The following is a 16,718-nucleotide window of genomic DNA, read 5'->3' on the forward strand; positions in this document are numbered from 1 at the left end:
AAGCTGCAACAGGTCAGCAGTGGGCTTCTCTGCAGGTTTCAGTAGTTTGTTGTTTATCCAAAACAGCCATAACATGTTTCCTTTTAAAGCAGAGAAACTGGATTCTTCACCCAAGTGAAAACCCAAGACTTATTTTGAGATCCTTCTCTGCCAGGGAATTGGGGTTTGAATAATAAAGAAAAAAAAAAAAAAGACCAGCTGAGGTATAGTGACTTGAAAGCTTTCAGGTTTTTTTCTCAGAATTTGATCCATGGCATTTACTAAACCCAGAGTGATGCCCAAAAGGAATTGTTCTCAGTAACTGAAATCACCAGGGAATGAACACTAACATATCAGGGCGTTTTCCTGTTATCTAAAACATACCCCTTTATACACCCAACTTCATGGGAACCATGTTGTTGGATGGAATCTTTCTTTTTTCTTTTTTAAGATTTTATTTATTTATTTTAGAGAGACTGAGAGCAAGTGCACATGGGAGTGGGGGGAGGGGGAGAGAATCTCAAGCAGATTCACTGAGTATGGAGCTCAGTGTGGGCCTCGATTTCACGACCCTGAGATCACAACCTGAGGTAAACCCAAGAGTCTGATGTTTAACTGACTAAGCTACCCAGGCCCCCAAGAATTGAAATCTTTCTTTTTCTTTTTTTTTTTTTTAATTTTATTTATTTATTCATGAGAGACACAGAGAGAGGCAGGGACATAGGCAGAGAAGAAGCAGGCTCCACGCAGGGAGCCCCATGTGGGACTCGATCCCCAGTCTCCAGGATCACAACCTGAGCTGAAGGTGGCGCTAAACCACTGAGCCACTCAGGCACCCCTGGAAATCTTTCTTAAGTGGTCTCTGTTTTTACTTCCTTCTGAAAGAAAATGGTGAACATCATTGAGCCTTTCCTGGTGGTTAGGTTTATTGCTATTATTACTATTATTCCAACAACTTTGTTGAGATACTGACATATAACATATGTAAGTTTAAGATATACAATGTGATGATACACACATATATTGCAAAATGATTACCACCATAAGGTCAGGAAATCCCTCTATCCCCTCACATGATTACCTTTGTTGGAGAAGGAGGGGAGAGCATTTAAGATCTAATTTCTTGGGACTCCTGGGTGGCTCAGTTGAGCGTCTAGCTGTTGATTTCTGCTCAGGTCAGGATCTAAGGGTCCTAGGATTAAGCCCTGTGTCAGGCTCCCCATGCAGAGGGGAGTCTGCCTGAGGATTCTTTCTCTCTCTCCCTCTGCCCCTCCCTTGGTTTGTGCGCATGTGCACGTGCACATGCGCACATGCACATGCTTAGGCTTTCTCTCTCTCTCTCTTTCTCAAAACATTCACTCACTTTCTCTCTAAAATTAATATTTTAAAAAAAGATCTAATATCTTAACTGTCAAGTATATACTACAGTGTTAATTGTAGTCATAATACTGTATATTAGCTCCCCAGAGCTTACTTACCTTGTAGCTGGGAACTCATACCTTCTGACCAACATTTCCCCATTTCCCCTCCCCTACAGTTACCATTCTACTCTCTGTTGCTATGAGTTCAGCTTTTTTAGATTCCACATTTAAGTGACATATTGGGTATCTGTTTTTCTGTATTTGACTCATTTCAATTAGTGTAATGACCTCAAGGTCCATCCATGTTGTCGCAAAAGGCAGGATTTCCTTCCTTTTTATGGCTGAATATTATTTCAGTGTGTGTGTGTGTGTGTGTGTGTGTGTGTACATGGATAAAGAAATATCAGACATCTATCAAATTTTATTTATACAGTTATCCATCAGTGGATACTTCTATTTCCATGTCTTGGCTATGTGAATAAAGCCACAGTGAACATAGGGGTACAGATACTTCTTTGATATCCTGTTTTCATTTCTTTTAGATATATACCCAAGAGTGGGATTGCTGGATCATGTTTTTTGTTTGTTTGTTTGTTTGTTTGTTTTGTTTTGTGTTGTTTTAAGAGCCCGTTTTTTTTAGGAGCTTCCATAGTGTTTTCCATAGTGGCTGCACCAATTTACATTCCCACCAACAGTGCACAAGGATTCCCTTTTCTCCACATCCTTGCCAACACTTGTCTCTTGTCTTTTTAATAATAGCCATTCTAACAAGTGTGAAGTGATCCCTTATTGTGGTTTTGATTTGCATTTCCCTGATGATTAGTGATGTTGAACATCTTTTCATGTGCCTGTTGGCCATTTGTGCATCTTCCTTGAAAACATGTTTGTTTAAGGTCCTTTGCCCATTTTTTAAAGTTTATTTTTAGTAATTTCTACACCCATCTTGGGGCTCGAACTCATGACCCCATGATCAAGAGTCAAATGCTCTGACTGAGCCAGCCAGATGCCCCACCTTTGCCTACTTGTAATTGGATTGGTTTTAGGTTTTTGGTTTGTTTGGGGATAGTTTTTTTGCTCTTGAGTTGTTTAAGGTCCTTATATATTTTTTATATTAACCCCTTATTAGATACATGGTTTGCAAATATTTTTTCTCATTCTGTAGAGTGCCTTTTTATTTTGCTGATTGTTTCTTCTGCTGTGCAAAACTTTTTTAGTTTGACATAGTTCCATTTGTTTATTTTCATTTTTGTTGCCTTTGTTTTTGGTTTCACATCCAAAAAATCTTTGTCAAGACTAATGTCAAGAAACTTTTTTCCCTGTGTCATCTTTTGGCAGTTTTACAGTTTGGGGTCTTAAATTTAAGTCTTTAGTCCATTTTGAGTTAATTTTTGTGAGTGATGTAAGATAGGAGTGCAATTCTATTCTTCTCTGTGTGGTTATCCAGTTGTCCCAACACTGTTTGTAAAAGAGACTGTCCTTTCCCCATTGAATTGTCATACCTCTCTTATCAAATATTAGTGGACCATATATGTACATATGTGTTTATTTCTGAACTCTCAATTCTGTTCCATTGGTTTTTTTTTTGCCAGTACCATACTGTTATGATTTTTTTTTACTGTTATGATTATTATACCTCTGTAATATGGTTTGAAATCAGGAAGTATGATGTCTCCACCTTTATTCTTCTATCTCAAGATTGCTTTGGCTATTCAGGGTCTTTTCTGGTTCCATGTGAATTTTAGAATCATTTCTCTTATTTCTGTGAAATCTGTAGATGGCTTTGGGGAGTATGGACATTTTAATAATATTAATTCTTCTAATCCATGAACATGAGATATCTTTCCATTTATTTGTGGCTCCTTTAATTTCTCTCATCAGTGTCTTATAATTTTCAGGGTACAGAACTTTCACCTCTTTGGTTAAATTTATTCCTGTTTTTTTTTTGCTTGTTTGTTGATGTGGTCAGGTCTTTGCAAATCCAGGGATGCCTTTGGGAGACTTCCGACAGCTGCAGATCCCTTGTCCCTACACCAAAGGCTCCAGCCTGGTGCACATTGTCTGATCTTATGTCTACTTTTATGGCTTCTCTGTCTTTGTCTTCGCTTGTTCTATTAGTTGCTCTCATTCCTCTTGTTTCTTGTGGGACTTTCACAAAGATATTAATATTACCCCAAACAGGAGTTTGTCGGAGTTCTGGAGAGGCTCTCTGCTTGGGCCTCAGTGTATTGACTTGAAATGGCCATATCTGATTGCTTAGAGGCACCTTTTATACCCCATGGGCTTTGACTGCTGGAAAAAAGCTGCTGTGTGTTTCATGCCCTAGAACCTATAGGAACCGATTTACCAATGGCATTTTTGGCAGAGTCCCTGAAGTGGCTAAATAGCCGTTGCCAGCCAGGGAGGGCCCTCCTGACTTTAAAGTCTGCCATCTTGGAAGATATCAGGATGTGCTCCCCAAAAGTGAGTTGGGTGTCCTGGCCCACTGTTGCCCTGAGCATGATGGCAGAGCCACAGCTGCCCTGCCATGTTGGCCTTCCTCCTCTTCTTTTTCCCATGTTTTTTCTCACCATGCCTTTTTTCCTCCTGCCTTTCCCTTTCCCACTAGCTCCTCAAAATAAACCATTCTTCCTGCCACATGCCTTGACCCTAGCAGCCCAATGCCTGCATAGGCAAAGTTAGGAGAGGGTTTTAGAGAATCCTAGAAAGAAGGGAAACTGTGAGTTCCCAGAGAGCAAGAAGAACCCCTCTGGATCCTCTCTGCAGCACCTGTGGTCACTGTGAGAGTGAATGCTGGTTGCCTTGTGGTCACCTGGAATCAGGCACGTGCAGAGGCTAAGAGAATGTCCTCTTGGCTGAGGAAAACCTTGGTGACCTGAGGACACTGAGCTTCAAGGTCTCCCTTGGCAAGCCAAGTAGAACCTGGAGCCTCCCACAGTACAGGCTGGCGGTGGGGAAAGGAACCGTATTGACTGGCTCTGTGGCTGCCAGGCAGGGCGCACATGCCAGCTGTGGCCTCCTCAGTGAAGTTACTCACATCTCCAGGCCTCACCTTTGTTACTCTAAAATGGGATAATATCCACCTTACAGGGCTATTTCCAGGAGCAGATGAAGGAACAAGAAATCTGGCACATGTTGCCTGTCATCTGAGGGAACTCCCAGCTGATTTTGGAGGAGACCTGGGGGATGGGGTGGCCCTGTGGCCTCATTGTGGGTGAGGAAACAAGGGGTCCAGAGAAGGTCGATCTATTTAAAGAGAATTAATTTGTTGTAAGACTGGAATGAAATGGTACATAATGTGGAGGCTCCTGCATGGTGCTGGCTTGTAGTCCACTTTCCATTAGCGTTAAGAGTGTGGTCCTTTCCCGATTGCCATGCTTTGGCAAGGTAATGCTTCCTTATAGGAACCCAGCCCTGCATAAGACAACCAGTGGTCAGTTGTTTGGGTCACTGAAAATACTCAGGCAGTCAGAAATGTCCCCTGTTGTTGGTCACATTCCAAGGAGACATTCCCCACTAGTTGACTGTGGCACTGGGGTATGCTGGTGTGGGAAGGGCCAGGTGATTGTATGGGTTGGTTTACAGAGTGCTGAGTGCTGAGAAGTGCTGAGAAGTTCAGAAAGCTGTGTTCAACGCTGGAGAGACCCTCCAGTTGCTACCCCTGAATTCCAGGGGGCCTCTCCCCTTTCCCTTTCCTTGGGTGTGTACAGCAGCCTCCTAAATGGCAATCATATCATCATAGTCCTCATTTACTGCCCTGCAACGCCATGCAGGGCAGTGTGCTAGGTGCTTCAAATATACTTTCTTATCCTTACTGGGGTCCCACAAGGGGGCATTCATGTGCCCACTTCACGGATGAGGAAGCTGAGGCTCAGACAGCTGGTCCTGGGCCATTTAGGGAGGAAGTGGCAGAGCTGAGATTCAAGCCCACACTGGCCATCTGGCCAGAACCCACATGTGCTGTGCTTTTGAGTGGCTAAGGCCTGCCTACTTCATTTTTCTAGACAAGGGAGGAGCGAGCAGGGTGTGTGAACATGGACCTTGAAGCTGACTGGCAGCTGAGGCCCACAAACCATTTATTAAAAGAAGAAAATCCTTATTCATTGCCAATATTAGTTGCAGAGGCAGGGTTGTGTGGGACGTGTTCATGTGTGTGTATGTGTCAAGGTGAGTGCGTGTGTGTTTGCTTACTCATATACAAAGGCCAATAATTCACGGGGCAATTCAGGCTGTCACAGCAGCCCTCTCTGTCAGAGTCTGAGTCCCACTGGCTAACGTCTCACACCCAGAAGCTGGGAGAGAGGAGTTAAAATGCTAATTTTCAGGGACCGCTCAGTCATTTTGATCTCATTAAAACACCAGCATCCTTCTCATGCAAAACTGGTGCCTCAATTACCAACTAATTGCCTGATTATTGTGCAGGCACAGGCGACTTTAGTCAGCAAGGGACGCCTGAATTAGAGTGAAGGGATGCAATGCCATCCCAGTGTGACTCTGGAAGAAATGGTGGAACCACGTGGAAGAAGGAAGAGGTGGGGTCAGGGTGGAAACTCAGCAACTCAACTCATTGTGGTGACCCCTCCTTCCTCTCCCCTCTCCTTAGGTGCTGGAGACATGTGTGAAGAACTGTGGCCACCGCTTCCACATTCTCGTGGCCAACCGGGATTTCATTGACAGCGTCCTCGTCAAAATCATCTCTCCCAAGAACAACCCTCCCACCATTGTGCAGGACAAGGTGCTTGCTCTGATTCAGGTAGGTGAGCTCCCCTTGTCTAGTTTGTTGGGACCCACTGAGATGGGGCCCCTTAGCTGTGGGTCCTCGTGCTTTCCCATCATTTGGAGGGAAGAATGGAGGCCCTCCTGGGTTTAAATACTTGTTGCAAAATGCTTATGTTTCTATGCTCATCCCACTGGAATAAAAGCCTGAGAGGGAGCTCTCAAGCCAGTTGAGAGAGCCTTCACTGGTTTTCTGGGTGCCTGGCTCTCTATTGCCCCCAGGGGTGGGTGGGGGTTCCCCACCCCCACCCCGACAGGCCTCTGAGCCATCAGGGACAGTGTGGAGTAGGAATGACTGTGCTAGAGCCATTTGCAGGGCTGGCAAGGCATAGGGTCAGGGCCAGCTTGGCAGCAAGTGGGGGTGGGATCCAGGGAGACGGTGATAAGGAGTGATTCACTGAGGAGATGTCATTTCTGCTGGACCCTGGAGGTAAGAAGCTTGATGGAAAGGTCAGAGTGTGAGAAGTAGCACAGGCAAAGGGACTAGCATGTGCATCAGAGACAGCAGTTGACACATTCGGGATTTGTTCATTATTAATGGCTGTGTAACAAATTACCCCAAAACTTAGAGGCTTCACACAACAAATGTTTATGACTTCCTTGTTTCTGTGGGTTAGGAATTCAGGAGCAACTTAAGTGAGTGCTTCTGGCTCAGGAGCTCTCAGGAGGTTGTGGGCAAGACGTCAGCCAGAATTGCCTCATCTGCAAGCTCGATGAGCTGGAGGAGCCACGTCCAGGTGGCTTGCCACAGGGCTGTTGGCAGGAGGCCCCAGTTCCTTGCTGACTATTGGTAGGAGGCCTGGGTTTCTTGCTGTGTAGACTCCTGAGTGTCCTTATAACATGGCAGCAGGTTTTCCCTAAAGCAGGCAGTCCAAAGGAGAGTGGAAGAGAAACTGCAGTGCCTCTGGGGACTGAGTCTGAGAGATTATGCATCATCTTTTCTGTCCTATTCCATTTGTTAGAAGGGAGTCCAGCCTCAAGAGTCAGGAAATGAAGCTGCACCTCTTGAAGAGAAGATGCTTTAAAAAAAAAAAAATTTTTTTTTTTTTTTTTGTTTATTTGAGAGAAAGAGACAGAGGTAGTGACAGCAGGAATGGGGAGCAGAGGGAGAAGCAGGCTCTCCAGGAGAAGGGAGCCTGACATGGGGCTTGATCCCAGGACACTGGGATCATGACCTGAGCCAAAGGCAGATGCTTAAAGGACTGAGCCACCCAGGCGCCCCAGAAAAGGATTCTTTAAAACCATTGTGTGTAATTAAGAATGTCTGGGGCTAGAAGATGAGGCCAGAGGGATGGTCAAGGGCTTGTACTGACAGTTGGTGCTCTGTCCTATAGGCAGTGGGGAACATTTCTGAGCTGGGTGTCTGCAGATGGAGCCCCCTGGTGATACATGTCAACCAGCACAGTGGTCCTATGGTGGAGGGCAGCTAGAGCCTCAGCGCCAAGGAGTGGGGCAGGGGGTAGGCAGAAGGCACTGTGATCAGGGCTGAGCATAGGGGCTTTTGAGGTGGTGGTGGCACCTGAGGCTGGAAAGGAAAGTTGTGGCCCTTACCAAGGGCTCAGCTCGCTCTGTCTATTCTTTCCTAGGTCCTCTATCTGAGTAACCTCTCCATCATTCCAACAGCCCCCAGAGGCCTCCCCACCCCAAGATTTACAGTATTCCCTCTCTCCTTTCACCCTCTTTTGTGGTCTTCTCCACTTCTGTTCTGTCATTTGCCTCACTCTGAGTTCCCTGAGAGTCCAGGGATGTTATATCCCTGGGGTCTAGAGCAGTTGCTGTGTAGAGTAGGTGTTCAGTAATTTGCTTTTCTTAACAAATGGGTGGGTGTAGTTTGCTGAAGCTCTAAGGGGAGGAGTATGGGTGATAGCAGAGCCCCTCCATGTTTCCTTAGGTGGTCCCTATCTCTTCATTCTGCCCACCTGGTGTGTCTCCATGTCTCTCCCCCCTGCTCTCTCTCTCTCTCTCTCTCTCTCTCACACACACACACACACACACACACACACACACACAGATACAAACCACCACCTCCTCCACCTGAAAGGAGCACTTCCTGGGGTCAGGCCCGGTGGGTGGTTGGCCACCCCTGTCAAGCACGGCCATGGCTAGGCTTGTGATCTGCCCTGCCCCTGTTGGCTGGGGGGCTCCCTGGCTGAAGGCACGGAGAGCCTTGTGTACTGGCTATGGCTGTCCTGTCAGGGTCACTGCCTACTCTCAGCACTGCTTCTCCCAGCTATGTAATTTCAGCAGGTATTTTAACTTCTCTGGGCTTCTACCTCTTTATCTGTAAAGTGGAGACCTGTGTCCCTGCTCCCTACTCCCAGTCTGGAGTCTGAGATCAGCCCATTGGTGGCTGCAGTGGTTGGTACCCATGTTGTGAGAACTACTCCTACCCCCTATGGCAGCAGCATGTGTGCCCCCCTGCAGGGGCTGGAGCAGGATGGGCCCCTGAGGGCCTTGCAGGCTCCTTGTCCCACCAGGATGCACTGGACAGTCACTTGGTCCAGCTGGGAAAACACCAAGGGCTTTGGATAAGGGTAGTTCTGGGTAGCCTTGCTTACCTGCCCAGGGAGGGTTCTCCTCTCCAGGTTTTGAAACTTCCTGAAGAACTTTTGTCTTTGGTCATGGCCACCCAACAGTATAAAGCTGATAGCATTCAGAGTTGGCAGATGGCTTCTGTAATGGGCTGGACAAAAGAACAAATAGGATGTTCAGCCTTTTCTTTCCTTTTTATTGAATTCTAATATATGTACAGGAGATCACACATTAAACTCGCATGTACAATGTGATAAGATTTTACAAACCAAATATACCCATCTAAACCAGCCCCTGTGTCATCAAGCAGAATATGACCTGCACCCAAAGAGCCCCCCATCTCCTGGGGGGATCACCTCACCTCCCAGCTGGGATGGATTTTTCCTGTTCTTGAACTTGCCCTGTGTGGACTCTGCAATGAGCACTCTGTTATGTCTGTGTGTCTGGCTGCACCTTGTTTGCAGGCCTCACGTCATCATTGGGTATGGCCATAGGCTTTCCATTCCCCTTGTTCACATCGCTGTGCCCAGATCCCTCTGGGTGAATGTGCCATGGTTTGTTTATCCTTCCTACTGATGCTCAGGACTTGGTGTTCCCAGTTTGGAGCCATTATAAAAAATGCTGCTGTGAACATCTAGGAGGTGTCTTGTGGTGAGCATGTGTATTCATTTCTGTTAGATCTGCATTAATTCAGATACATGACACTGCCATCTTTGTTGGTGAATAATGGTAAAATATTAGTGGTTTCATGTGGGTCAGCCACATAGCTGGGAGTGGAATTGCTGGGTGGTGGGGCATGGCCAAGCTCCAGTTTATTGGTTACACCAGTGAGGACCTGCCATTCTTTCCTGCCAGCGCGCAAAAACTTTAGTTGCATAACATTTTCACCAACGCATCCTCGTGAAAGCTCATCTGATGAGTATGTGGACATATTACATCTTGTCAACCTGTTCTTAACTCTTTGGAGAAAGCGGATGATTTTATTTACCTGTTGAATATACTTTTTAAGAACTGGGCGGGCTCCCCTAAGAGTCTAATACTCCCCTAAGAGTGCTGTTCCTGCCATGATGCAAGAGTGGGGATGGAGGCGACAGATCCCTGGCCCTCCTGCCAGCCTGTGAGTAGGCAGCAGGCCATCAGAGAAATGCAGCTAGACTGAAAAGAGGTTCAGTTAAATGTGTGGGTGCCAGAGCCATGGCAGCTTCTTCCTCATAATCCTCGTCATCCAGATACTTCTCGGTGCTCTTCGGATCCCAGCTGCCAGGAAGTGGAACCAGGCCAGTCCCAGCCCTGCCCCTGGGGAGCTGGTGATTTTTTGGAGAAACAGGCTTGCAGCTGATAGAGGGCCAGGGCCTAACCAGGGAGGACTTGAACTGGCTTTGGAATATTTGAGGGGCAGCCTCAAATATTTTAAGGCCAAGGAATTAGAGAAGCACTCCCCACCCCCATCTCTGACCCAAGAAACATGGTTGGAGCTCCTTTAAAGGTGGGACCTGTGGCTCTGATTACCAGGCATCGGCCTGAGCTCACTGTCCCTTTGATTTTACTCCCTTATGGTGAGAGCAGAGAGGGGGTCTGTCTCCATACCAGCTTTTCTGACAGGTCTCTCTGCCTAGAGGGAAATGGATGCTTGTCCTTGCATGTCCTCCTGGCTTCTAGCCCACCGTGCCTTCTGATTGCTTTCCTGGGATGCTGATCACAGGCATTGTCAGCCTGAGATTGGCCACACAGGGGCCGTGGCCATTTCTACTGGCACATGTTTGCCATCAGCAGCCCTCTAGGGGATTCTCTGAAGAGAATCAGTGGATGCCTATCCCTTGTCCCCACATTCCTTCCCTCCTCTCATGGAAGCATCTGGATCCTCTGGCTGTGCTCTAGCCATCCATAGCCGCCCCATATCCCCCAGACTCCCCAAAAGAGACACCCTTAGGCTTGTGTACTCCAGAGGCCCTGTGCTTCAGAACATCTGGGGAAGACTGCCCTCCTCCCCCAGCCCGAGCCTAGCACACAAGCTGTGAGGAAGGGCAGTTGGAAGCATTTACTTGACTCAGGTGTGAGGGCCCAGTGGGTTTCCCTGCGCAGGAGTTTGCCCTTCGGGAAGGGAGCTGGTCTCTCTGGCAGCAAGAGAAGAGAGACGTTGAGAGCAGGGCAGCCTGGTGAGCAGCTTGCCCACTTTCTCCCTCCCAGCCTTTGAAGTGCCTGCCACCTTTGCCCCTGCTCTGCGTCTCACCTGCTCCCTGGCTGGCCTTTAGCTGTGTGCCTTTCTGTTTCTTCATGTGAAGTCCCATTTGTTGAGGAGACAAGAACACTTGTACTCTGTGCCATCCTTTAGCTTTCAGCTTGCAGTTGCTTTCAGAAACAGATATGATACCATCCTGGTAGGGTAACCTAGTGGTGGTCATGCCTCTCCTGCCTCCCTCCCCCTTGCCTCTTAACCTGCCTCTCCACCCCCTGCCTCCTAGCAGTAGAGTCTAAAAATACCCTATTTCCACTGAAGGTTTTTCTTTCCACTGAGGAAAGTGAGCTGATTGAGATGGGGGTGGGGGCAGGAGGAGCTGGAGGTGTTGTATTCTTGAAAGGTGTTAGAGACCTGGTGTCCTGGTCTTTGGCCAGGTTCTGTGTGGACTGGCAAGCTCCCTGGAGACCCTGTCACTGGGACTAGGAAATCTGGTCCAGGGGCATAAGCAGAACATGGCAGGAGCCAAAGAATGGAACCCATAATCTAAGTCAGCAGTCATTCATCAATCTGAAATTTGATGATTTAAAACTTTGTGAAAACTTGAGGGAAATAGAAGCAAATAGGATAGGATTCGTGTTAGTATAATGTCTCAGTCTGGGGTTTGGTGTTCAATCCCAAGGAGTAAGGAGAAAAAAGCAGGAAATTCTCCTTTTTCTCTCCCTATTAGACCTTCATCTGAGTCTTTCAGCCCCTTAACACTGGAGACATGCTTAGAAAAAAGGAGAGTTACATAAAGAGCAGTGAGGTGGTCACTCTGTTGTTAGTCAGCCAGGCCCTGTGACAGAGGTCCTTCAGAGAGTGCCAGCACTGCTGTGTCACTTTACTTTCCGGTAGGGCAGCCTGCCGGCACCACCCCTGTGGCTCCCTGGCTTTAGGTTGGGGACCTGGAGTGAACCACACTTCCTGACTTTTGCCATCTCTCCCCTAGAGCAGATTCTCAAATCTCAGCTGGGTCAGCTGTCCAGAGGGGCTCCTGCTTTGTCACTGTCACCTCAGTCTGGGGACAGCTTAACTGGCCATATTCCTATGTTCTCCAAAGTAGAACAATAAAGATGCTTAGTAACTGTGAGGTCTGAATTCAATCTAACTTGACAATTGATGACTGACTGCCTTCTCTGTGCAAGGGCGGGACTCAATGTGTGCCTTCAAAGGTATGACCTAGTGGGGAAAAGACTGGAACACAGGTATTTGGGCATTGTGCCAGGAAGATGAGAGAAGCACAGCGTCTTTGGATTTATCCCAATTCTGTGTTTCCATTTAGGACTGTTCCATTTTATTTTATTTTATTTTTAAGATTTTATTTATTTATTCATGAGAGACACAGAGAGAGAGAGAGAGGCAGAGACACACAGGCAGAGGGAGAAGCAGGCTCCATGCAGGGAGCCTGATGTGGGACTCGATCCTGGGACTCCAAGATCATGCCCTGAGCTGAAGGCAGGAGCTAAATAGCTGAGCCACCCAGGTGTCCCTAGGACTGTTCTTTTAAAGGTGCCCCCCGCCACTCCCCATTGGCATCAGAATCTTTTTCGGTAGAGAATGCTGCCATGAACATATGCTCTGTTAACAGCCACCTCACCCAGACTGCACAGGGGTCCCATACAGGGGTTGAAATAGTAACAATCAGGAAGGGAGTAGATTAGCCAAGACTGCTTGGTTGCAGATAACAAATGCCAGTTCCAGCTTGCCTAGGTAGAGGACAGTTTGTCATGACAAGGATGGGCTTCCCAGGATCCTGGGTGTAACTGGACCTGGGGAAAGGGACAGAAGGGATCAGGAAAGCCCTCCACATCTTCTCTTGGCTGTACCTCTCAGCACACCAGCTATACCTTCCAACAACATAGGCTGTCTCTGCTCCTCAATCCCCAGTGGGCATGCAGCTGCCTCATAGTGCCTGCATCTATAGAGGACAGCGTCACCTACCCTAGAGGGGGGCCCAGCTTTCCCCAAGCTCAGGGCCAAGCTCCAGGGAGGAGGGGAAGCTGTCTGGCCCAACTTGGGATGTGTATTTTCCTCCTGCTGCCACAGAAGACATAATACAGGAGAAGGGGGGTCTGTTGGCTTGCTGTTGGGGCAGGTGCCCCAAGAAGTATCCACTGCCTGGAGAGCACAGTGATGGCTCTTTAATCCCCATTCTTTCTATCTCAGATCTGGCTAAGATGGAGAGCAGAATAAATGAAAAGTGGTCCTCTGGAGTTATTCTTCCTCTCATAGCAACCAGGGAACTACTGTGATGCTTTTTTCTCCCCAGCCTCCCACAGCAGGCTGTAAACCTGCTCTCAGACCCTAAACGAACATGCGAGCTGCATTTTGAAGCTAGTCTCCCAAGACTCAGCTGGATTTTTAATCTGGTGGTGGCAACTGAAGCAGCTGGTAGGGAACAGGGCTCTGGGGCATTCCCCAGGGGGGCAGGCCTCGGGGCTGCTGCTCTCCAGCTGGCATTCCAGACAGCCCTCTGCAGGCACCTTGAGCCCCACTCAGCATCCAGAAGAAGTGTTGGCCAAGAGAGGCCGGCCTCAAGCAGGCATTAAATCCCTGAGTGTGCAGATCAAATGAGTGGATCAAGGAAGCCTGGCTGACAGGAATGTCTGTGGCAGGACACATCAGTCAGAACGGGCAAAGCTTTTTGGAAACTGACCTTTTAACTTCAAATGGGTCTGTTGGTTAGAGATAGAGTTTCCGTGGCTGCCTCAGGATTGGTTGGAACGCATGACTAGAGCCAGGGAGGCAGTCAAAGGCTTGTGACAACAGCAGAATTGGCACCAGAACTGTGGGCGCCAGACACAGTGCCTCCTCCTCTGGGTATGTATATGGTAACAGGATGGTTCTGAAGAGACGAGCTTCATTTGGTGGGGAGCCCTTTAGAGATCTTTTTCTTTCCTTTCTTTTCTTTTCTTTTCTTTTCTTTTCTTTTCTTTTCTTTCTAAAGATTTTGTCACTTCCAAAGAACAAAATATTTTTTTAAAAATTTTGAGTTTCATGAATTCATGAAAAGTGACAATCTGTTAAATGTTTGTTCTTTTCCTCCCTGCATGGTGTGTTCATTGAAGGGACTTCAGTGGCCATGCTCTCCAGTCACTTTTCCCATGTGGGCACTTGTGCGGTGACACCGTGGGCAGCTTGGGCTCTCATGCCCCTGGGCCTCCCTCATATCACCTCTCTGGCTGGGCCTCTCCAGCTTTTGCCTTTGCACACTCCTATCCACCGAGGAAACCCCATGTTAGCCTTTATTTTCCATGACACATCAATTTCACCTTTCCTTTCTGCTCGATTTGCCTACGGCTCCTGCCTCTGCCCCTGAGAGCTCAGTGGAGCAGAGCTGTGGCTCTCTGGTCCCCGTGGTGTCCTGCGGGTGCAGCAACGAGGCCATGTCTTCATGCCCTTCGGCTGAGCATCATCAGGAATTGATTTCCTGGTGATTAGGGTGATTGCCTGTATTTTAGGATGCACCACAGTGCTTAGGTGTTATTTCTTCGTATCTTCTCCAAGGAAATCCTACATGCTGGATTAAGTTTTGTGTTTTTGTTCATGCTCAAGGGCACCATTGAAAACCCACATTTCACCAGTCGCATCGTGGCAGAGCTGGTGAGGGGAACCGGAGTAGAGTGGGTTTGGCCAGCGCGATTTGCATTCGAGTGTCAGAGAGCATTGGCCTCTGAGAGAGCACCTGGGCTCCCTTTGGTGAGAAATGCTTCCTAACAGGCCCTCTCTTTGCTCACAGGCATGGGCTGATGCCTTTCGAAGCAGCCCTGATCTCACTGGCGTTGTGCATATATATGAGGAACTGAAGAGGAAGGGGGTCGAGTTTCCCATGGCAGACTTGGACGCTCTGTCTCCCATACACACACCACAGCGGGTAAGCTTACAGTTGGCATTTTCTAGAAAGACCTATTGCAGAACGGGCAAGCCACTGCCACCACCCTTCTGCTGCTCTATTTGAATTATTCAGCTTGTCATCATGCTTTCTTAAAGCTTGAGGGCATTTCTTTTTAATAACAAGGGGGAATGCAGGAGTGAGACAGCTGGTTGACTGGTGATTAAATGGCAGCAGTGTCCCGTCCCCCTCCCTCCACCCCTGTTTTCATCTGACTGTGGAAGGATATAATAGAGGGATCAGTTCCGACATTTTTGTGGAAATGGCTGCTTGGGTGGAGCCATCCATCCCATGAGGGCCACTAGCACCTGCTTTTCAGAGGCCCCAGGAATGTGGTATGGGGGTGCTGGCATCTTCCTCTGAGAGCACCAGAGCACCTCAGTGTTGGTAACACAGATGAGCTAGATGATGTCACTGACCGTGGAGCAAAGGGCAGCTTTTGTTTTTTTCGACTGTCAAATAGATCTAAATTTTATTTTGAGCTATGAGCGTTCAGCAATATCCAGACATCCTTGAATCCTGCAGGCCTTGGAATTCAAAGACCAGGGAAGACCCATTTAGGGGCCTACCATGGAAGCTTTTACCAGGTGGGACAGCTCTATCCTTCCAAATGAAAAGCATGCAGCGATGGACACTCTTCATCCTGGAAAATAGTATCTCTATTGGCTGGGAATCAGCCCCTGGCCCCGAGGGAGAGCCAGGAAGCTTCAGAATCTGGGAGACGTACCTTGTCCCAGCACACACTGCCTGCTGGCCCCATCTGCCCATCTCTGAAATGGGGACGAGAAATCCAGAATATCTATGCAGGTCTCTTTCATGGATCACAGTTAACGTTCAAGAGGCTATCTGAGATGCTCAGAGGGAAAGCACCAGAAATTATACTTTGCAAGGCATTATTCTCATTATGATCCTTCCAAACCACTTACTATGCTTTGTGGAATCAATGTAACCTGTTTTATTCATCTAATAACGACCCAGAACAGTGTTGTTGTGTCTATAATTACAAAGAACATTCGGTAAATTGCATAATTACTATTTATATTAGTCTACTCATAAGGCCAAAACATAATCTTCTGGTACCAAATAGGGATTCATGATGAGCAAAACTTCATAGCGGGCCCCCTCACTCAGATTCTGAGGTGGTCTTGTTAATGGGAACCCTGGCCAAAGCTCTCCCAGAGCGCCCTCAGTGCTGCCTTTCTGAAGGGCCTTCATAGTCTGTGAGGTAAGTAGAGGGAGGAGCCCTTGGCTGCACCCTTCATGGATGGAGAGACTGGGTGCAGAGGGGGCAGAGGGATTCCTCGAGCCTCACAGGTTAGAAGTAGAGCCTCTGCCTGCTGCTGTGGCAGGAAGTGCTGCCCGGGCTGGGGTAGGGGCCAGGCCCAGCCGCACAGACAGCCCAAGTGAATGGAGGACTTATGTTGTTGCCATGCCAGAGTGTCCCTGAAGTGGATCCAGCCGCAACCATGCCCAGGTCCCAGTCGCAGCAGAGGACGAGTGCCAGCTCCTACTCTTCACCTTCTCCTGCTCCATACTCCTCCGTTCCACAGGCCCCGGCTCTGAGCATGACTGGCCCCATCATGGCCAATTCAGAACAGGTACTTGCATACTTCTGGGCCAGAGGCAAGTTGGCTGACAGTCCTCGTTCACCCTTTCTGGAGACATATGGAGACCTTCCCTGACCAGGCACTGTGCTAGGGTGTCAGCGGCGCACAGACAGAAGGGCCTAGGCCCCATTCCAAGGGCTCTCCATGTACTGGGGAGACAGAGACGGTCCGCACAGTGGTGGCAGAGTTGCAGGAGCAAGAGCCAGGAGTTGAGTACTGCCTGGAGGGTTGACCTGGGACCTGTCGCTGCTGAGGCTCTCGAAGCTGGTGAGGGAGGCCTGTCTGAGAAGGCCTGGGGCCAGAGGCGTGGAGGAGCGAGGTGTTCAAGGGAACAGCAGGTGGAGGGTTTAGAGGAT

General features: G+C 48.2%; 1 protein-coding gene across 8 annotated transcripts in view; it reads left to right on the forward strand.

Moving 5' to 3' along the window:
* TOM1L2 (target of myb1 like 2 membrane trafficking protein) overlaps positions 1-16,718 on the forward strand; it is a 118,952-nt gene that overhangs the window by 68,246 nt on the left and 33,988 nt on the right. For 6 of the 8 annotated variants that reach the window (XM_041772270.1, XM_041772271.1, XM_041772272.1 and 3 more), the window contains exons 4-6: positions 5,941-6,090; positions 14,603-14,737; positions 16,192-16,353. In XM_041772270.1, coding sequence (XP_041628204.1) covers positions 5,941-6,090; positions 14,603-14,737; positions 16,192-16,353 — 447 coding nt within the window. The remainder of the gene's footprint in view (positions 1-5,940; positions 6,091-14,602; positions 14,738-16,191; positions 16,354-16,718) is intronic. The other 2 variants (XM_041772275.1, XM_041772278.1) reach the window with 1 other exon arrangement.

Source organism: Vulpes lagopus, chromosome 10 (assembly GCF_018345385.1).
Source record: "Vulpes lagopus strain Blue_001 chromosome 10, ASM1834538v1, whole genome shotgun sequence".
Classification (NCBI taxonomy): Eukaryota; Metazoa; Chordata; class Mammalia; order Carnivora; family Canidae; genus Vulpes; species Vulpes lagopus.